Source organism: Hypomesus transpacificus, unplaced genomic scaffold, assembly GCF_021917145.1.
Source record: "Hypomesus transpacificus isolate Combined female unplaced genomic scaffold, fHypTra1 scaffold_271, whole genome shotgun sequence".
Classification (NCBI taxonomy): domain Eukaryota; kingdom Metazoa; phylum Chordata; class Actinopteri; order Osmeriformes; family Osmeridae; genus Hypomesus; species Hypomesus transpacificus.
Genome location: NW_025813798.1, coordinates 77,753 through 99,934, shown reverse-complemented (window position 1 = coordinate 99,934; position 22,182 = coordinate 77,753). Strand labels below are relative to the sequence as shown.

The following is a 22,182-nucleotide window of genomic DNA, read 5'->3' as shown; positions in this document are numbered from 1 at the left end:
CCAGCCCTGGCCCCAGCCCTAGCACCAGCCTCCCCCTGGCCCCAGCCCTGGCCTCTGAAACCTCTGACCTGACTTCTAGATTAGCGACAGCTCTGCAGTAGTCCAGGACCTTAGTGCAAGTCATCACTTCCTCGAATGCCATTGATTCAACTGAAGCAGTGATCACAACATTACTATTTTGATACAATATATTTATCGTCGCACAACATGTGAGTCCTTTTTTATCTACGCAGGATCTCATCGGGGGGGAACACAGACTGTACTGGCCTGCTATGGGCTTCCTGAATTAATTGTGCAGATACTTTAGGTTACCAAAATCCCACTGTCTCTTCTTTTCCCAACTCTCACCCTCCTCTCCTATTTCTTTCCCTCTTTCTCTCTCCTTTCACTGCCCCCGCCCTCCCCTCTCCTCTCTTCCGATCTCCCCCCTCCCCCCCCATCCTCCCCCCCCCTCCCCCTGTGGAAACCTCTGTCAGTGTGTGTTCCAGAGAGAGACCGGAACTGCAGCCAAGTCTCTGTCTGACTGATCACTACAGATGCTCTTCCTCAAGTATTCCGAGTCAGATCCTTAGTGCCGAGTCTTCGGGGACAAACAATAGCACCTGTTCCTCATAAGATAGCCCATTCATGTATCTTTAATGAAGTCAGGGGGCAGATGGTGTGAAATGGCATTATCCAGTTCTTAGCGGTTGCTAAGACAAGGAGGGGGGGTTGCTGTCAGGGCAACAATGCCACTTTCGTGTTTACAAAGAGAGAGAGAGAGAACCAGGGACAGAGAGAGGCAGTCATACAAGGAGTGAGAGAGAGAGAGAGAGAGAGAGAGAGAGAGAGAGAGAGAGAGAGAGAGAGAGAGAGAGAGAGAGAGAGAGAGAGAGAGATGGAGAGAGAGATGGAGAGATGGAGAGAGAGCTGGAGGGTGGAGGACGCTGCCCAAGTGCCCCTCTCACATCTGCTCCACTTCATTCTCTCCTCAGACTCCTCAAGATCATCCTGGCATTAGAAATATTCTGGGCAGCCAGCCCACAGGCAGATGAACTTGAGGCTAACTCTTTCAGGGTAGGGGTGTCTGTGTGGAGGCATGGGAGGAAGGGAGGAAAGGAGGAAGGGAGGAGAGGAGAAAGGGGTGCTGTTGGGTGCACACACACACACACCCACGCACACTCCCAGTCGTTTGAGACGTGAGTTCATCTGTAATGTATCCAAACGTATCCCTGTTTTCTTCCTTCCGGATAATTCCAGTCAAACAAAGAATAATAGTGATACCATGTTTAAATCCATAACGGTATTGTCTGCACTGCCAGCATGCCAGCCCCTAATTGACAACCTGAGCAGCTAACCTCCACTATTAGCTACCTCTTTGAAGAGTCCCTGGCTTTGATTTCCTTTTTCTGACATTAGTTGGCTAAATTAAAGTTTAATGAATGGAGCTCATTACAGCAAATCACAACCATTATTTTCAATCTTATTTTCTCCCCAAATGCACATTTATCTCCTTATTGTTGGCATAATAATTGTATATTAGATATATTTTATTTAAAAAACAATGCCGTTTGACGGATCCGATGTTGCCTTTATCTTTAGCTTTGGGGGAATACAACATTCAGTCTATTTGATCTTTTATATTCTCCTATTGACTTTCTCTCAGTTGAATTTCATTGCAGCAATTACTGTCATAACAACAGATGCATTTAAACACACTTTGTATGCACACTATCTCACTCAGATTTTATATAATTGAACTGACAAACTGATGCTATTAAAAATATATATATCCTGAATTGTTTATCACTGAGATATTCAATTTACCAGAGCAGGAGATAAAACCTAGGAGCTGAATGCTATTTATTAAAATCCCAGTTCCACATCAGTTCCACATTTGGCGCAGCTGTCTCCCTCTAACACCACAGCTTTAGCTCGATTCGTTTTGCTAGTCTAATGTGAATAAGGTTAATCGCAATTACGTCTGCGAGCGACCTTAACAACCTTTTAGAGGAGACAACACACTCAGAGTGACGGAGGTTGCGTGGTGGGCCCGCTCTACGCCGAGAGAGCAGTGAAGTACATTCAGAGAAAGACTTCATCTGGTTTTATAGTCCAGGCACTCAAACCCAGAGTGCCTCTTCTCCCTGGTGTATCCCTCCGCCTGCCACCGGCCCTACCTCATGTTGGGACATTCATTATTGCACTTTTCCATATGGTCTATACATGCTGGGCCCAGAGCCATCCCTCATCCTCTCTCGTTCTGGAAACCTGGAACACCAGCTCCTATAAAACAGACATTTTATCTCGGATCATTTCAACTGATCTCCCGGGTCACTGTTTTTCTACCATTCACAGCACTTTTTACAGAAACACATTTGATTTTACAGCACAACAAATGAAATGAAAATAAAAACGAGCATCACGCATGTGCTCGTTCTTTCATATTGTCTACACTTGCACTTCTCCCACAAAACTCACCGTTGACAAAAACAGTGGTGTTTATTTCGTTTTCGGTCTTAGCTCGGCACCTCTGGAGCGATCGATAGAGTGGTCCTGAGAACGTCTAGCTCCTGGCAAGCACCAGGCCAGGGCGCGTGGGGAGGGGGGGAAGGGTGCGAGGAGGGGTGAAAAGTGGAGATCATAAGCAGACCTCAGCGAGAACGTGGGGGAAAAGTCGTCGGCTCATAGCAGGTTGATTTCATGCCCCAATGCAGCGGCGGTAATTGCGCCCAGACCCGTTTTATTACGAGTTGATTTTAAAGAGGGATGAATGGAGAAACATTCTGTAAAGTGTTTATTTTGGGGGGCGGGGGGGGGGTGACCTTTATTAACCTGTTTTCCAGGCGGGTTCCCCTGAGGTGGGCAGGCCCTGATGCAGGATTAACCCTCTCAGGGCTGCAGTAGCCAGACTGCAGGCCATCACAGGCAGGCAGGAAGCAGGGGATGACAGCCAGATTGGACTCTGCCTTGGCTCTCAACATGTGTCCTCACCTCTCTGACTCCCACACACTGGCTCTGAGACATCCACTACTCCCCCTGTAACACACACACACAGACACACACACACACACACACACACATTGGACACCCACACACAGATACACCTGCATATACACACACACATTCATTTAAAGACTTGCAGCATATTTTATTCAGAGATGAGAGTCAGCATCAGGATGGACAGTGAAGGTTAAAAATATTAGACTGGAGCAGTTTAGACAGGTTGAGAAGCAGAGGTTGATACAAGGGCCACAGAGAATGGCTCTGGACGTTAAAATGAAATATCACAAACGGACAGCACTTTTGGGATGCATGCTATTTCCCCTCCGGTTGAGAGTAGGGGCAGTAAATTAGGCCGTGCCCAGGCTTTTATCATCTTTATGAATTATTGTTCAAAAATACAGGAATGGGGAGCAATTGTACTGTATATCTCAGCTGATCCTCCCCTGTCAGTCAGGGTGAGTGTGAGTGCGTGTGTGTGTGTGCGTGTGTGTGTGTGTGCTCATGTGCCGCTCCAACCACTGACACTGGTAACTGATAGCCTCAGGACATTGCTTTAGTCAATCCCCACTCCAGCTTGTACCTATCATTCCCTATCAGTCACTGTCAGTGCTTCCCCTACCAAACATAACCCACCACAGGTACCCCCCCCCCTCCCTCCCACCCTGCCCCCTCCCCTCCTCCCATCCCCAGACTCCTTCCTGTCAAACCCACCAGGCCGGGGGGGAGGGGGGGACAATACACGTGTGCCGGCTGCTTTGATGTGCTGATGTGAAATCGTGGCTGGGATTATGCGCTGGCGTGGCCGGGGCCAGGTATTGTGTGAGCACACGAGGGCCGTGTGTGGAGGAGAACCCCTGTCAGGAGACGTTAGGCTGCTCTGTGATCTGCTCTTTCCCCCTGCTTGGCTCCATGGCCCTGGGTGCCCGTGTGTGTGTGTGTGTGCCGGGGCATCTCTCTGATCTCCGCTCCCTCTCTGTTCAGCAGGTCCAGGGTCACATGCCTCCGCTCATGATCCCCATTTTTCCACACGACCAGCGGACGCTGGCAGCAGCCGCCGCTGCACAGCAAGGCTTCCTCTTCCCCCCGGGACTCTCCTACAAGCCAGGTATGATCTCTCTCTCTCTCTCTCTCTCTCTCTCTCTATCATGTTTACTCTCTGTACATACACTGTCCCTCTCCCCCCCCCTCTCTTTTTCTACCTCTCGATGACTCTCTCCTCTCTGTGCTTCCACTATACACCCCCCTCTCACTCTCTGTCTCTCTCTCTCTCTCTCTCTCTCTCTCTCTCTCTCTCTCTGTGTGTCCCTCTATTATCCCTCTGTTATCTGTACTTTATCTATACACCCTCCCACCTCTCTGTTTCACTCTCTTTTCTATTTCACAGACTCTTTTGTTCTCTTTCCTCTTTTCTCCCTTTACACACACTAACTCGTTGAACATGTCTTTATTCACTCTCTCTATATGTCTCTTTTTTCTCTCTGTCTCCCTCCACCTCTCTCGGCACACTTGTTTCACCTTCATGTTAATGTTTTTATTGTCTATATTGTATGTCATAAAAAAGTAGTTTTTCGCGTCTCTGTAGAGACTAATGTACTCGGAACCTTGTGAAAGTCCTCACACCATCAAAGACAGAGGCAGGATGGCCTCCTCAGTCTGCTGAATGACGCACGTCCATTCTGTGTCACCTTGGAATGGGGGGGAAAACCTTGGATGGGTTTTCGTTCAAGGCAGTGTGCCTGCCTGCCTGCCGGTGGAACAATAGATATGGGTAGTGGACCGGAGGAATGTAAACAGCTTTCCAACATGAAAGTGTCCCGATGTACCTCACTATAATCACTGTCCAAGAATCAGCTCGAGCGAAAACACAATACCCGGCACGCTATGCCCAACTCTCCTTCCGGCACGAGCTTAGCATTACTTTAGGATTCAGTCCGTTTCACCTTCAGATTGAATTAGTGACAAGTAAAAAGCGAAAAACGTTTCTATGAACGGAACAGGAATATTGAGTCCCCCTCGTTGAGGAGCTAGTGATCCTGGAGCCTGTAGCGGCATGCCTCCAATTTCCTTTTGTCTGACGAACGGAGAGAGGGAGAGACGGGGAGGCTCTGCACGCGAGCATTCCAAATCAGAAAACAAATTTGTGGGAAATTGCAACAGCATGTTGATTGACTCCCTGCCAGGGCACTAACCCTTAGCCCATGTCTCTTCGCCTCATTGTTGGCTGAATTAAAGATGTGCCACTCTGAGCTGCTGTAATTAAATATTAAACCACATCCCTGTCCTGGAGAGCTCCCAGACACTCTCCAGCTCTCATTTGGCCCCGATCTGGCACAGCCTAACTGGATCTGGTCTGGCACTGCAAAGGGCTTGTCACTCCCAGCAAATATTATTGCGTAACCTGTGTAGGTAAACAGAAACATACCAGAAGCCTTGATTCGGCAAACTCCTGTTTGGCACCGTAGCTGCCTGGGGACCTGGAGAACCAGAAGGCAGTGAATGGAGAGTGAGGGACGAGGGCAAGCTAGAAGCTGGGAGAGGAAGACCTGCCACAGCAGGATTTACGCTAGTCGCGTAGAGGGTGGGAAAGTCCATGGTCTCCTCCAGTCTACCAGATCTCGCCAAACGTCGCTTTTGTTAGCGCCTTGTCAAAACGCGGGGGCAACACAATGCGTTCTGCGCACACGCACACACACACAACACAGCTCCGGATACAGGCACAGAGTGAAGGGAACGGCCAGTCGTCAGCAGGTGAACAACAGAACATGAAAGGGAGTGGTAGGTCGCACAGCAAATAAATGAACTATAAAGCCACAGGATGACAAAAAAGAAATAAAAAGTCAGCTATTTTGGAACTACAGAGCCATGACAGCTGGAACAAAGCGCCATGGTGGTTCAGGGGAAGGAGGGGGGGTGGGGGGGGGGCAGAAGGGGGGGGGGGGGGGGGCTGTTATCATGCGTTCCTCCAGTGTACGTTTGACGGCGAAAAGCGTTTTGGTTGAGATAACAGGAGTTGTTATGGAGCCCCGGCAAGGGGGCCTTCTCATGTGCGGCTCCTGAATTATTCATGAGCACATAACCAAACAGTCAAACGAGCCCTATAGTCGACAGAATGACCAGGAAACCACCATTACCACCAACGACCCCCAGCACATCCAGCGTAGCCTCTCACGGCCAGCCTGTCCACTGCTGGGGCCGTCCTCCATGAACGCCGGCGCACCGGCCAAGTGCTCCCTTCCACGCTGAGTCGCGCTAATCTGATGTCATCAGGAAGAGACACAGTCCCGGGGTCCCCTGCTTATGGCCCCGACCCCGACAGGGCCATCCCAGCTCAGCGGCCCAGCGGCCCTGCGCCCTCAGACTGGGCTCAATGGCCCAGTGCAGCGTGGCGACAGCACAGACGCAGGGTCATCCTTTAAACAAATAGACCCGCCGATATACACACACACACACACACACACACACACACACACACACCGTAAAGACACCCGCTCCCACAGCCCACCCCCCTCCCCACTGTGTGTACACACACACACGCAGGCCTTAATGGGTTTGTGGGATGCCTCGGCGGAGGCTGGGTCTCTCCTCCGAGGTGTGATGGGGGACTCGCGGGCGGCTCCTCGTCGACGTCGTGCCGCGGTGACACGTGACATCCGTGCGGCGGCGCGCTCCCGCCCTCCCATGCACTTGGGAGCACGTGACATGCCACAGGGTGGCTGTCCTGCGATAGAGGACCTGTGAGTGACCTGTCACAGCCGTGGACGCACGCGCGGTACCGTCTGCCCCGTGGGCGTCTTTCGGATTTCGTTTTGCGAGTCGGAATGGTCCTTTGAATCCCCTCCCTTGCCCACACGCACGCGCACGCACACACGTACCCAGTGAGACGTTACCCAAGCCATGGCGTCGTCACCAGGGGCCCCTGGCATCCTGATGGCGGGGCTGGAGCATGGGACCAGCCTGGCTCAAGTCCCACCAGTCTGCCCCCCCCCCCCCCCACACACACACACACACAACTTGACACCTGACCTGGTCTCATCTGACATCATCTGACATCCTTCCAGCCTGCCAACTCCCCCCACCCTCCTCGCTCGGGAAACACACGCGAGCGCACGCCGTGACAGGCCGAGCTCCCTCTCGCTCCCTCTCTCACCTTCGCGGGGCATAGTCATCACGCTGATCAAGAAGAGGTGAGGAAATGGGGCCATTGAGGTGGTCGGTGTAATGACCCTCAGCTCCCTGCCCTCCCCCTGCCCTCCGCCTCCGCCTGCCCTCTCCCTCTCACGGCACTATTTGAATTCACTCTACGGGTGTGTCTACTTTATTTGCCCCTGCCCTTAAATGGGGATTGAATTTCCCTGGCTGTATCACGATATGCTGTGCTGTACAAGATTGCGGCGCGGGGGCGAGGGCACAGTCAGAGAGACGGCATATACATTTACCCTCGTGCCTGGGGCCTTAATGGCTCCATATGTTTGTGAGAAGAAGTGACAGGGAGAAGTGGGGTCTGAACAGGGGCCAACTCCCCCCCCCCCCCCCCCCCGCCCACCTCCCTCCATACACAGGCTTCTGTCAAAACCTCCTCCCCTCTGCGAGACATCCAGCCAGCCAGACGGCCAGACGGCCGGCCGACCAGTCAGAAAGCACTCCACTGATCTGTCTCACAGGGGCTGTTCTTTCTGTCTCCGCACACTGGACCGAGTGTGTGAAAGCTTCTGGTACTAAGTTACACACTCAACACCCTCCTGGACATCAATCATAGACCCCCCCATCCCCCCCCCCCTTGCTTGTTCCATGCATGTCAGTCAAACCTAGCCACGACGGCCAGCCAAGGCTCTGAGCAGCTATAAAAGGGTTCTACTTAGAAGGTAATTCATACACGGTTGCTACACGGCGATAAGGAGATAAGAATGTATTTGTTACCCGTGTTTTTGTAACTACACACTTGTTCTAACCGGTTGAGAAACAAGTGCTCTCTCGGCCGTGCCAAAACGATCGGCGCAAAGCAAACAATGGCGCCTCAGACAATAGCAGACGAGTCGGCAGAGCCTGAGACAACACGCCGCTTCATCTGTGTCATCACAAATCAACTCAAAGATATTCACCACACACACACACAAATAAACACACACACCAAACAAGCCCTAAAAAAACTCAACTTGTCAACCGTCACGATGCCTCCTTGTCTCTCTCTCCCTGAGAACAGGGGGGGGGGGGGGGGGGGGGGGGGCGTAGGTGGGGTGGATGGTGTGGATGGGAGGGTTTGGGGTGGTGGGGGTGGGGGGTGGTACTGTACGTTCCTGGGTAATCCTGCTCCAGTCGGGCCAGCTGAGCCTTTTGTTGGTGCAGATGTTTGGGCCGGGAGCCGAGGGCCTTGTCTGCCTCGTCTCTACCCAGCTCTGCACTCCTTAACGAGGGGGGGAGGCGGAGGAGGTGGGGGAGGTAGCGCGGGGGGGGGGGGGACCGTGTTGGCACTTGTCCGGACGCTGTAGGCCTGCTCATTGTCTCAACCTGCTTGCATTGTTCTCTCCCCCCTCCCTCCCTCCCCTCCCTCCCTCTCTCCCTCCTCTCACTCCGGCAGGTGATAACTACCCGGTGCAGTTCATTCCATCCACAATAGCAGCTGCGGCCGCGTCAGGACTCAGCCCCCTCCAGCTCCAGGTATGTGCTACGACGGAGGAGACTCGGGCCTCTGCCAAGCTTCGGGGCCCTGAGACGTCAGTGCAGCTGTATGCTAAGTAATGAGCTGCTCACTAAATAATCCTGGAGGCCCCGGCTCCCAGCAGATGATCACTGTGCTTGTGCTATTTAGCCTGTTTTATGGAGAATTGAACCCCCCTAGCCCCTCCAGGGAAGGGGGGGCAGGATAATAAGAGCCATTAAAGAGAATCAGCATCACTCCAGGTAGCTCGAATCTCAGGGTGTTACGCTGGATGTTATTATATTAAGATGTTAGGATATTATATCTTCTGTTTTATTGGCTGGCTAAGATCGGTTGTAATGTGCCTGTGTTACAATGCTCAGTGCAGTGTACATTGTATAAGTGTGTGTGTGTGTGCTTGTGTAAGCTTGTGTGCATACCAAACAAAGTGGAAGACAGAGAGAGACAGTGGCAGAGAAAGTCGAAAATCCATGGTCCTATCAGACTCTGTGTAGTAGAAGGTTCTCCCAGGGCAGAGAATGTGAGAAGGCAGAGAGAATGCTGGGATAGGCTCCAAGCCCCGCAGGCAGCACCAGGAGCATTGTCACAGGTCTCTCTCTCTCTCTCTCTCTCTCTCTCTCTCTCTTCTCTCTCTCTCTCTCTCTCTCTCTCTCTCTCTCTATCTCTCTCTCTCTCTCTCTCTGCCTCTCTCTCTCTCTCTTTATCTCTCTCTACTTCTCTCTCTCCCTCTCTCTCTTTCTCACACACACACTCCCACTCTTTCATAATCCCCTCTTTCTGTCTCCCCCACCCTCCTCTCTTTTTCTCTCTCTCTTTTTCTCTCTCTCTTTTTCTCTCTCTCTTTTTCTCTCTCTCTTTTTCTCTCTCTCTCTCTCTCTCTCTCTCTCTCTCTCTCTCTCTCTCTCTCTCACCTGCTGAACTTTAGTCAGGGGCTAACCTCAGGCAATAATGTTTAATAAAGATAATTATCTGCGATATTCTTCTAACCTCCAGGCCATTATCATTGTCATTACTGTAACACCATTATCCAGGCACTCTCATAAACTTGATCAGATTCCTGATTTCCAGATTGACAACCGTTCCTTTTCCCTGAACATATTTGTATATATGAAATGGAAGTTCTGGGAAGTTGACATCATCTATACAATTCCCATCATGCTTTTCTCCTGCTGTTTGCTTGATTTGGTATGATCAAAGCCTTTTGTGGCCCTATAAGAAAGACAAGATACCATTGAAACTTGTGTTTATTGTATCAAAATATTTCAAAAACAGTTGTATCTAAGTCATGTGTCTTTGAAACTAAATAGAGAGTAAGAAGTGAGGCACACGAACAGCTGTGCTAGCGCTACATTTGTAGCTCCGCTTGTTTAGTCAACAGTGGTGATAAGTTGAGGATAGCAGTTAGACATTAAGCTCTCTGATGGCCGGGCTGGTGGCAAAACAGAAACAAGGGAGAAAGTATCAAAGCGACCGATAGGGAGAAAGAGAGGAAAGGGTCTTGTTGCTTTCCCCCCCCCTTCTTTCTTGCTGATACACGAGCACAATTTGTCCTTCAGAGCTTATCGCTCTCAGCATTAATGAGGCTTGGCAAGTCCTAACAATGCTTGCAGCTGGAGCTGGAGAGTCGTGCTTTATCACGCAGGCTTGGGAAGAACAATCCTCTGGATGGAGGAAGGTGTGGTGTGAGTGCTCGGGTTGAGGAGGCTGTGTGTGTGTGCAGTTGTGGATGGATGTGTACATGTGTTTTATTTATGAGGGGGGGGGGTATATGTGTATACATGTGTACGTATGTGTGGATGGTGTGTGGATGTGGTGTGTATGTGTGGTGTGTGTGTGTGTGTGTGTCTGTACGTTCACGTTCCTTTACAGTGTGTTCGGGGTAGTATGAGCGTGGATCGTACAGTGTGTTTGAGGTAGTGTGACAGGGCAGTATACAGTATGTGTGTGTGTGTTTAGCCTGGGCTGTGTCGATGCACTGCAGAGAAGACCAGAACAAGGGATAACCCACAGTTGCTGAGGTGTTTCTATTTATAGAGCTGCTCCAGGTCGGACGGTCATATATCTGAGGGTTGGACCGGGTGTCATAGGAAAGGAGGAGAGAGGAGAGGAGAGGAGAAGAGGGTAAAGGAGAGGAGGGGGTTTAGGTCATTAATTCTGATAATGTATTTAACCCTGGGAATGGACTGAAACAGAGCCTGCTAGACCATGACTTGGCTGACCTTTACCGAACACAGTAAACAAAAAGAAGTGCATTCCCATTAATTGAAGTCTGTCCGCTTGCTGTAGATTCCTACGCCAGCTGCTATTTACCCTGCCAAGAGATTCTCCTTAAAACAGCAAGGCTAGTCAAACATGCCCTTTCCTCCATGGCTGAGATCAACATGCCCTGCGACTGCCATCTCTTCTTCTACAAAGCACTGGGAGGCAGCATCATTAAAACATCATATCAAGCCAGAAATGGAAATGATTAAGTTAACTTGACTCCCCTTCCAACTGATAGTAACATTATTGACCGTCTTCCTGCGTCGAGTAGTCGATTGGCTGGGGTGCCGAGAGTCAAGGACTAGCACAGGGTGTGTGTGTGTGTGTGGTGCTTTTGAGTGGTGCGTGTGTGTGAGCGGGCCCCACGCACGCGTGTTTATGTGTGCGACGCGAGTCACATCAGGACAAAAGAGGATGCAGCGAAGATGCCGCTGGAGCAAACTGGAACAACGGAGCTACAAAGCGGAGACGTGTCATTTGTGGCGAGAGGAGATGCGGAGACGCTGTTGGTCCGACAGTGAGGACAGAGATGTGCCAGTGGTCCCGCTCTGGCCGTCTCTCTGGCCTCTGGTGACGGAAAACGACACATCCAGCGTCTTCTTCAAAGCCCAGGAAGCTCTGTCCTTCCCTATGAAATCACCCCCTCTTTGTTTGTGGGGTTTTTCAATCCGTGCTAGGCGGTCTGGCTGGTGTTTATTGTGCAAATGTTTTAAACAGAGCCTCTACGGGGCTAATTGTGCGGCGTGTGCGTGCGTGTGTGCGGGTGCATAATCGGTAATGGCCATATCACCGAGTTTGTTTTTCACGCAGGACTGCACAGGTCGCTGGCCCCTGAAAGGAGCCCCCTCACCTGTGCCTCCCTGCCCAGCACTTCCTGTGCTGCGAGGCCCCGCCCCCCCCCCCCCCCCGTCCACGCGGCATTGGCTCAGCTTGCCTCCCTAATTAAAATATCTCTCCCTGTCAGCATCCTGGCAAGGTATAATTTTCCCCAATTTACTCAGTTTAGATTGTGAAATATATGAACCTTAAAAAATGGTCTTATTGGAGGAATTAATTCCCACAATGCAGCAGCCGTAATGTGCTCAGCCATCCAGTGAGCGAGGCTCGCCGCTCTGTCAGTCTTAATGCTGGAGACGCATCTTCTCACCGTCTCCTCTGTCATAACAGTCTGGGCTGGGGGACAGGGATGCCCCCCCCCTCCCCCCCCGCCCCCTCCTCTGCCCTTTCTCTGACTGAGAGAGGGGAAAAAATGACGAGGTAACAAAGGCTTAAAGCTGAAGCATGTAAATGAATCCTAAAGCCTGCGTGTGAAGGTTGAGGGGGCGGGGGTCATTTGCTTGTCAATACAGGGCCGTCCGTTTGCGAAAATCGTGCAATCCTGGTGGCTGGCTGGCTGACTGGCGGAATGGCTGGCTGGCTGGGGGAATGGCTGGCTGGCTGTCACAGGGCACCGTCGTACAACAGGGCAATTTCACTCAATGTATCTGTGACAGATTGGTCCCGGTGCCGGAGTCACAGGAGAGAAGGTGTGTAAACCATGTCTCCGACGGCACGCCCCTCTTCATTAGCTCCCACTCAGGTCTGGGATGAGGCGGCCACAGGCAGGAAACAATGGCCCCGTCCCCGACTGTCCCCCTCTGATTACAACTGACACCTCTCACCTCGCGCAGGAAATTGTGCTCAGATTGTACCCCTGGACCCGCCTCGACCACCTACTCCGATCAATTGAGCGGGAAGACAAGAGAGAGAATTTCCCTAATCCCACAAAAGAATGTTCTATTTGGCCATGCACTTAATTTGTTGTTTGTACATCTCCCTCCCAATTGCACCAAGTGGAAAACAATTTCCTTAAAGCTGATGTGCGCTCGATATATTGTGTTTGCCCCCTATTACCAGCTTGATAAAAAGGAGAGGAGACTCTGCGACAGACAGGACCGTATTTTATCATTGGAAACAGACTTTGGGGTTTAAGCAGTTTTAGGGAAAGCATCATTGGATAAAGCAGAACATCTGTGTCCTCTCTACCAGGGATCAGAGTTAGGACTAAATAAATAGAACCCTCTGCTTTCACTCAGTCACATGCTCCCCCCTTCTCTCTGCTTATCTCTTTCCTTTCTCTCTGTCTCTCTCTCTGTCCCTCATCCTGTCTTTATCCCGTCTCGTCGCCCCTGTTCCTCTCCCTGGCCTTCTACTTTGTGTGTAACCTTCCCCGCTTCCTCTCATTTCCTTCCTCTCCCCCTGTCTGCTTGTCACTCTCCCTACTTCCCCCCCCCCCCCCCCCCCCAAATTGCCCAGGCCCGCCTCATCCTTAAGCTTTAAAATATTGGATGTTAAATTGCTTGAGTGGTGACTTTACACTGCAATTACCATCCATCACAGTGGATGCGGCATCACTCAGGGCGTCGCAGGCAGAACAAAAGTGAACCTGGCCCAGGCTAGGGGCTCCCGGGGTAAAACCCACGGGGGAGCCCGCCGTCACAATGAGGACCGGACCAGGCCAGAGCGCTGGCGGACCGAAGGGCCACCCACTCCGTGTGCGAGGAGGCAGGAGTGACAGGGACGACTCTGCCGTCGGAGACTCCCTGACAGGGAGGCAGGCAGGGAAGGCAAACCTGGTATTATCTTTTGTTTGGATGCAAATGCCGGTGTGGCGCTGTTGTATCCAAACGAGTGAGGCACTTTTTACTTTGAGTTTAGGAGAGAGAGAGAGAGTGGGAGGCCAGGGTGGGAGGAGGTAGGGAGAGAGAAACAGACAGAGGGAGCATCTGTTTCTGTGTTTGCGAGGAGAGGAGCCGGGTCTTTGAAGGTAACCCAGAGCTGTGCAGCGGTGCTGGCTGCGAGCGAAGCACTAGCTAATGGGCTGGCTAGGTGAGCAGCTGGATGGATGCTGCGGCGAACAGAGGGACAGATGGACAGATAGTGTTGAGAATGCTGGGAGAGGCAGCAGAATGGGAAGGCGGGCTCTGGGGCCTGACTGATGGCCGTGAGCTCGGGGTCCGCAGAACTCACGCGGTGTTAGCCAGGACAGTCTGGCTTAGCACGAGCACTGTGTGTGTGTGTGTGTGTACAGTCTGCATGCGTGTGTGTGTGAGTGTGTGCGTGCGACATTAGCAGAAGGAGAGGGAGAGACTCGGAAGAAAGAAAGAGCGAGATGAGAGGGAGGCGGGAGGAGGGAGTGGGGGTGGAGGGGAGCAGGGTGGTTGCCAGCAGATGAGCCAGATGTTGAGCCATACTGGAAAGCATCGGCGCAGTGCACCAGGACGCCTGCCTCCTCTCCTGACATCTGGGCCTGGCCTGGGTCAGCCCGCCTTGGCGCCCTGGGCAATGAGCCCGTACAAGCCTTGTGGCAAACAGGGCTGGCGCTGCCATGCTTTCTGAATGGTCGTGGGGCACTGGAGCACGAGTGATGCCCTCATGTCCACCCCAGCGCTCAGCTCGGGCAACACAGAGGTGACTGAGGCAGGGGGAGGGAGGGGGTGAGGGGTGGAGGGGTGAGGGGTGAGGGGTGGAGAGGGTGGAGGGGGGTGTGGGTGTGTGTAGGGGGGGGGGGGGTTGGTGTTACTGGAGAAACCTACTGCCTCAGAGATTGTACATTGACCGAACAATAGCAAACCTTTCCCACCAATAGCAAGAGCAAACTCGTTACAGCAACGTCAAAGCGACAGCGTGGGTACACCGCGTGCGGATTAGTCTTGTTTTTGTGTCGTGGGTGAGGTCTCAGTTGTGGTAGGAGTGTAATGCACCGTCATGGCTTGGAGCAGAACCCCTGTCAGAATCTGCCACTGTATTTGCCAGCATCTGTCACTCAGCTATGGCCCGGCTCATCTCCTTCCGGAAAAAACAAGATGCCCGAGCTTGTTTTTCTCTCTCTCTCTGCCCCTAAGCCCCCGCCTCATGTTCCGCTCTCAGTCCACCGATCCCAGAGGTGTCTTGGTCGACCTCTTATCAAGAAGACTTTACAGCCGTTCGCTTTCACTTTCCTTCGTTTTTACCAAATACATTCCCAAAAAAACGACACGTGTGCAAAATCAGCCTGCAGAGGAAAGACTGCTCAACGAGGACTGTTGTCCTAAAAAAATAAGACCCAGCTCAAAGCAGATGCCGCCAATCCTGTCAGGGACAATGCTGATACGGAGAACGCCCCGTGGGCTGAGAGGAGAGATGTCCAGTCAGCCTCATGCAGAGTGGAGCGGCCCAGGGCCCAGGGTGTGGACGTGGGCTGAGAGGTCCGACCCCGTCAGCCGGGTGTGTAATCTCGCCGTAATGTCGTCGCAGGCAGAAAAAGCCAACGGCTCGCTTGAACCCCGGGGGCGAGCCTCGAGAGGTCTTGTATTTAATTACCAGAGGCTAACAGGCTGACCTTGGGCCTGGCACGTTCATCTGGAATCCATGCTGCTGAGATGGTGCTACTGCTCTTCTGGGAGGCAGGGAAGGAGGGAAGGGCGCAGGGTGAGGAGAGGAGAGGCGGAGGGGCGCAGAAAAAGGTTTCTGTGTGTTTGTGCCTGTGTGTGTGTGTACATGTGAGAGATATAGTGTATGTGTCTGTGGGTGCCTGAGGTATATGTGTCCCTGCGTTCTGTTCTTTGAGAGGATATTGTAGGCCTTCCTACTTTGTGTCTGGAGTCTGTGTGTTTGTGTGTTGTGGCTGAAATAGCAGCATCCCCAGGAGAACCTTGGCTGCGGTGATCTCACTCTCTCTCTGTGTCTGTAACACAGGGAGGGGTCAAGGTTGAGGGGGCAGAAATACCCACGCTAGGCTGAGGAGCAGGAAACCTTCCTCTGCGTTTCCCTGGACGTGTACGCATACACACATGAAAACAGCGGCCTGTTCTGTTGTCGGTAAACAGAACAATTTGTTTTCTCCTTCATGTTCCGCTCCGCCCCAGGTCAAGTGGAGCGTTTTTGCGCGGGAGAGTTTATTTTCCTAGCTGTGTGAGCGTGTCCAACTGTGTGCAAACAAAGGAAGATGAGACGGAGAGGGCGGGGGGGCCGTTGGGGGGTGGACCGACCCAGGTCCCGACCCGCTGCACGTCTGTGCGGTCCTGGGGGCACGGCGCCAGCGCGGGTCCCTACCTCACCATTGACTTTCAGCCTGACCCTCATTACCACAGTCACCTTCTGCTGCCTTTGACCAGCAAGCTGCCTGGGAGAAGGAGGAGGAGGGGGGAGGAGGGAGGAGGAGGAGGGTGGAGGCAGAGGGGGAGGAGGAAGGGGATGAATAGGGGGGGGAGGAGGAGGAGGAGGAGGAGGAGGAGGAGGAGGAGGAGGAGGAGGAAGAGGAAGGGGAGGTGGAAAGGAAGGAGGTAGAGGAGGGGGGAGGCGGAGTGGGAGCCCAGGGCGGAGGTCCTCTAAGTCCTTCGTGAGGCCGGCAGATGTCCTCCACTCAGGGGACTGGAGCGTGTGTCCTGGTGAAGGCCAGAGAAGTCAGACTGCCTGAACCACAAGCAGCACTGCGGCACCCCCCCCCTCCCTCCCTCCTCGTCTCCTCTCCTTCCTTCCCCTCCTGTCCTCCGACCTCTCTCCTTCCCTCATTCCTTCTCTTCCTCCCCCAGCCTCTTTTTGCCTCTCCTGCCTCCAGCTAGTCAGCGCACACACACATACACGCACACACACACACACCATCCCCAACGTCTCTCCAGAGAGGGCAGCAGAGATGTGGCAGCCCTAGCCCGTCCATGAGGGGACGGGGGGGTCGAGAGGCTGTGCGTGTTTAAGGGGCTGTGTGTGTGTGTGTGTATGTCTCACCTCCCGTCTGGCTGCTCTCCTGATTGTATTTATTGTTTCTGAGCTCCTGGAGGCTATCTGTTGCCAGTGCCTCCCTGGCTTCTCAGCTCCTCGCCCCTATGGCTCTGACCTGCTAATCAGGCCTCACAAAAGCCAGCTCGACTGCCTCTAATTTGAAGCAAAGCCCAATTATGCTCTTTTCCGGAACAATAAAGTTCTTCCCACTTGAGGTCAGGGTCTTTGCCCATCTAGAGCGTTGTTAACAAACATCTGTACAGCAGACTTCACTTCCGCACGGCCTCTGAGCCTCGCATGTCGTCTGGAGACACGGGGACTCTCACACTGGGAGTTGGAGGGCAGGAAAACAGACTCATCCTACACACACACACACACACACACACACACACACACACACACGTACGACCGCAAGCAACAAATGTCACTAGAACCTAAAGTGCTTCAGTGAACTCCATGGTGATGGTGTTAGAGAGATTGATTTTGCGAGGGTAAAAAATAGCACCGTGGCTGTGCCGTGGCCAGTCCTGCTGAAGACAAAAGGCTGTTTGTGAGGGAGGTGGGGGCAGCGCTATCGTTGTGGGAACGTAATCAGCCTGTCATTTCCGCTGCCCATGTGCTGTTGTTCGCCCCGGGTCCCCAGGAAGAATAGACCTTTTGTGCTGCGATGATGTGGCAGCGATAAAGTTTCTTGCAGGAGAGCATACGTGTTTATAGCTGGAGATATGTGCGCGGACACAAAGTGCTTTGTTTGACTTGCAGTCTGCAGCGGTGAGGGTGGGGCGGCCCCGGCCAGCAGACTGGACTGGCCAGCTGCTTCCATCCACACAAACTTGGCCTGTCAGGAACAGGCCCAGCCCACTCCCGACAGGGAAGGAACGCTCTGGATAAGAGCGTCTGCTAAATGATTAAATGTAAGGAGAAGGGCGACGCTGATTGGTCCTGCCAACAGGAACTGCCTCGACAGTACCATGTGATTGGCTGGCTTGGAGACTAGGGAGGGATATCTAGGCAGGGTGGAGGGAGCTGCCAGGTACAGTGGGACAGTCATGGAGTGTTTGTCTGGAGGGGGAAGTCTGACTCTGTAGAGGGGAGGGGCAGGAAATGGATGTCTGATAGACCCGCTGCCATTGGCTGTAGGAGACAAAAGATCATTTGACCATGTGCCTGGTGACCTATCAATACAGACACATGTACTGATGTGGGTCTCTTAGTGGGAGAGAATTACAAAACCTCCTCCATTCAACTTTAGTTAACTTCCTCTAGACTGGCTAACCCAACATATTTATATTAATGTTTGTGACACACATGATCTATTCACAGTAACTTGTATGTTGACGGTTTGAGTGTGTGAGTTTGTGTGAATGCATGTTTTGTGTCCTGTTTGCCTACAGTAGCCACTAGACTTTATTTAACATATGATCTGTACCTGACCCCGACGTCCGATAATGGGATGTGTGCTTTACAATTTAGCTTTCTGAAATTCCTTCAAACCTCATATCAGTTTTCCTAACCACTAGCCAGAGTGGGTGCCAGATAATCAAGCCAGTAGAGACATCTAGAATATTCCCCACAGTCCTGCCTCTCTACAAGCAATTGTCACTGAGCGCCGCGCCAGTGGTCCCAACCACACACGTCTGAGTGGTAAATCATCACCGGTTTGGGAAGTCACTGATTTAACGCCAAGGAAAATAAGACTGATGACATCAATGTTCTTTGTGTAGATCCGGAGCCTTAATAATATATGCGTTCAGTGTCTTGTGTGATGGGAGTCCAACTGGATTTGGGTTTTCTAACCCGTGTGGGAGGGTGGCCATGCTGGGTAGGAGCAGCTCAGGTGGCAGGGGAGAGACAGGCCAAACCTAGCCAATAGGCAGCTGCATAGACCCCAAGTAGAAGCAGACGGCCAATAGGAAGCTGCGTAGCCCCAGAATAGAGGGAAACACAGGCAATGGGAAGCTGCGTAGCCCCAGATTGAAGGGAAACGAGAGCTCCAAACAGCCAGCTCCGTCTGAAGCCTTGTCCCTGTGCTGAGTGGAAAAAGAGGACTCCGACCAAGCGTGTTGAATGAAAGCCATCTCTGTGTGGTTAGAAGGCTGCTGTCTCTCCTCCCTGGACTAGGCCTTTTGAAATACAGTTAAGACCTTTGATGGAGGTTCTCTGCCAACCGTGGAAAGGAGGGAAGATGTGAGAGAGTGGAGCAGGCGAGAGAGCATTATGGGAGAGGAGAGAGGGAGAGAGAGAAAGAGAGAGAGAGTACAGAATACATAAGTCAAAAATACAAAAAAAAAACATTTGAATGGTGGCTTGGTCTGGATGTTAATGCCATGTTGCTCTCCTCCCCCTCCCCCCCTCCTCCTCTTCCTCCCCCTCCTCCTCTTCCTCCTCTCAGCAGCTGTATGCCGCCCAGATCACCGGCATGCAGGTCTCACCTGGAGCCAAGATGCCTCCGCTCCCCCAGCCCCCCAGTGGCCCCATCTCCCCGTCCGCCCTGAAGAACGACAAGAGATCCTCCAGCCCAGTCACTCAAATTAAGGTTCGTCCCCTCCACCCCTCCAGACCTCCAACCCTCCAGACCTCCAGCCCTCCAGCCCCTACCAGCTGGGGGGTACTGGGTCCAGTCTGCAGTGTTCTCTGATGGACTGGTTCTGCAGGGTGGCCCGGCAATCAACACTCATACAGGCCTTGGCTTCTTGCTGGCCATCAGTCTGTGTCGTTTCAACAAGGCACTCTCTCTCTCTCTCTCCCCCCTCTCTCTCTCTCTCTCTCTCTCTCTCTCTCTCTCTCTCTCTCTCTCTCTCTCTCTCTCTCCCTCTCTATCCAAGTCTGTGGACACGGTTGCTATGGCTAGAGGCACTCTTTTTGGGACACACACACACAGTTTCTGATCACAAAGAACAGGCAAAAAGGTTTTAAGTTTTTTTTTTCTCCTTTTTTCTTTCACTGCAATGGAACAAAACCATTTTAACATTACAACAGGGAGGGAGATTAGTCCCATGCAAATCCTGGAAGAAGAAAAAAAAAGTATGCGAAGGAAAGAATTGATGGCTCTTTTTGTCTTGTAAATAAACGGTACGGAGGAGGTTTTCGCTGCTGTATGGCTGCGATCCACCGGCACGGCACTCCGCGCGGAGGCCAGATACATCATCATGCTCACAAGGTCATAATTGGAAACATACGAACATTTGGAAAAGTTTAGCTTAATATCACAATAGAGCTGGGGCATAAATCATGTCATTAAACAGTAGGGTTGCAGAGCTCTCTGGTATTCTCTTTACTTGGCTCTCTGAGCTAACTCCCTCCCACTCAGCAAACACACACACCCACCCACACCACACACACACACACACACACACACACACACACACACACTGCCCTGCTCCCAGCCCTGTAGTGTCCTGGGGTCTCGTACACTGGACTGTATCAAGCTGTCTCCTTCACGCTGTCATTTCATAGGATCTAAGTCCCTATTAGTTGGACACATTAAGATCACGACTACCAAGTTTACAGGCCATCTCCAACACACTGTTTACTGTGAGACACCATCCAAAAATCTCTACAATTATTGAACACTTCAATACAAAAAGGTCTTAAAATGAAACTGTCTCGAATTAAACATAAAGTCTAAGTAAATATGTCACAACACTGCCATCTGTATCCATACTTAGTCAGAATTAGAGTGCCTCTAGTTGTGTTTGTCTACTTTCAGCTTCACTGCATGACAAACTGTTATTGGCAGCGCAATAACAAGGCCTCGAGGCAGCCTCTGTCTCCGCCATATGTTTGGACAAGGAGACACTTGGGCTTTGAGAAAGACCCTGTGAAGCGCAGCACGTTAGCGAGGCTGCAGTCGAAGAGCCTCCATCAGAGAGCGGGAGATAGCGAGGAGGCCAGGGGAGCGGACCGTCCGCTCCAGATCCCTCCGCTGCCACGTGGACTACCTGAGCAGCCAGTCAGCCAGGAGGCCAGCCAGAACGCGGCGTATCTTCCCGTGTGCGGTTCGATAGCTCCCGTCGGCTCTCGCCGTTCGACTGAACTTGTGCGCCGTACACGCTTGGTCCCATTTCACGGTGAAGGATGTCGCGTCATGTGAAACAAATGACTGCAGCAGTGTGCGCAAACGAGGACGGAAACGAGAAAACAAGGTAATGAATTAGATAAGGCAGCCGCCATCTGATGAGCCTAACAGCTGCCTTTGATCACAGGCACCTCTGTGATCTGGTCATTATTCATTCTTTAAACTAGAGAGGAGAGCGAGGGAGGGAGGGGGGGGGGGGGGAAGGAGAACAGATGAAGATGTACAGAGAGGCAGATTCTGCTTTAATTAGTGAGAACAAAGGCTCAGGGCAACTGTGAGGAGAGCCGGCATGGCACCGTGCCACGGGGAGAGAATGGATGAGGAGGAGACAGGAGAGGAGACGGGACATACGAGGAGAGGGGGGGGGGGGGGGGTAGGAAAGGAGAGGGGAGGAGAGGAGAGGAGAAGAAAGGAGAGGAGGTCAGATCTGGAGCTGTAGTAATTAGCCAGGAGCTGTGCAGCATCCTGTCGTCTGGGAGTCCAAAAAGACCCTCAAACAGGAGGGGCATCTATTCACATCTGTCTCTCCTCTACCTCCCCCCATCCCTCCATCCTGCCCCCCCCTCCACCTCCCCCTCCCCACCGCAGGAGGAGGGAACGCAGCCTCTCAACCTGTCGGCCAGGCCCAAGACGGCCGAGCCAGTCAAGTCTCCCACGTCCCCCACACAGAGCCTCTTCTCTGGGAGCAAGAGCAGCCCCAACAGCCTCGGCGGCAAGGGCGGCCTCCCCAGCCCCCTGGGAGGAGGCCTGGGCCGGGGCTCTTCTCTCGGTAAGACCTCAGCCCTCTGCACTGCTGCTGCTACTACACACACACACACACACACACACATGGAAACTGGACCTAGAAACACGCACGAGTCAGAGTTCCGCAGTATATTTAGGCTTTTGTGTGACAGTTCGGACCGGTTTAGCGTTCAAATGTGTTTGTTTAGGATTGTTCCGACTTCTTTTGTTCTTTCAGCTGCTTAAATGAAACCATAAAATGTATGTTCGTTTATTTAGTTTTCTGTGTTTAAAGAAAGGGAGTTTGACAGACTCCATGTCACACTATCAAGGTGTGCCAAGAGCTTTAAACTGTAAGACCCTTCAAAACATCAGACAGAGTTTAATCTGGATTAAACAAGAGTTAATGACATTCTGTCCATTGGACTGTTGACACTATTGCAACTCTTAATCTCCGCTGAACCTTGATATTAAATACCAGGCAGTCTCGACCTGCGGATGTTGAAACACATTATTTGTTTTTAAGAGGACTCTAGTTTCACCATCCCTGTTATGTGAAGCCTTTCTAGCCAGCCTCAGTTAGCTGTTATTAAAAGCAGTCTTTCATTACAGTGGAGCTGCCTGCATTTCCGCTGTTCCCCTCGTGCTAGGGGGCTTTGAACCCCGTCTCACTGTTTGTTTATATTCTATTTCTGTGTTTTTAACTGCCATCCAGCCTCACCTCAGTCTCAGATGTTAA

General features: G+C 52.1%; 1 protein-coding gene across 3 annotated transcripts in view; it reads left to right on the top strand.

Annotated features, from left to right (window-relative positions):
• The first annotated feature begins 3,781 nt into the window (after positions 1-3,781).
• LOC124463278 (transcription factor SOX-6-like) overlaps positions 3,782-22,182 on the top strand; it is a 43,880-nt gene continuing 25,479 nt past the window's right edge. The window contains exons 1-4 of one of the 3 annotated variants that reach the window (XM_047015109.1): positions 3,782-4,090; positions 8,561-8,640; positions 19,035-19,178; positions 21,309-21,489. In XM_047015109.1, coding sequence (XP_046871065.1) covers positions 3,895-4,090; positions 8,561-8,640; positions 19,035-19,178; positions 21,309-21,489 — 601 coding nt within the window. In that variant the 5' untranslated portion in view covers positions 3,782-3,894. The remainder of the gene's footprint in view (positions 4,091-8,560; positions 8,641-19,034; positions 19,179-21,308; positions 21,490-22,182) is intronic. The other 2 variants (XM_047015110.1, XM_047015111.1) reach the window with 2 other exon arrangements.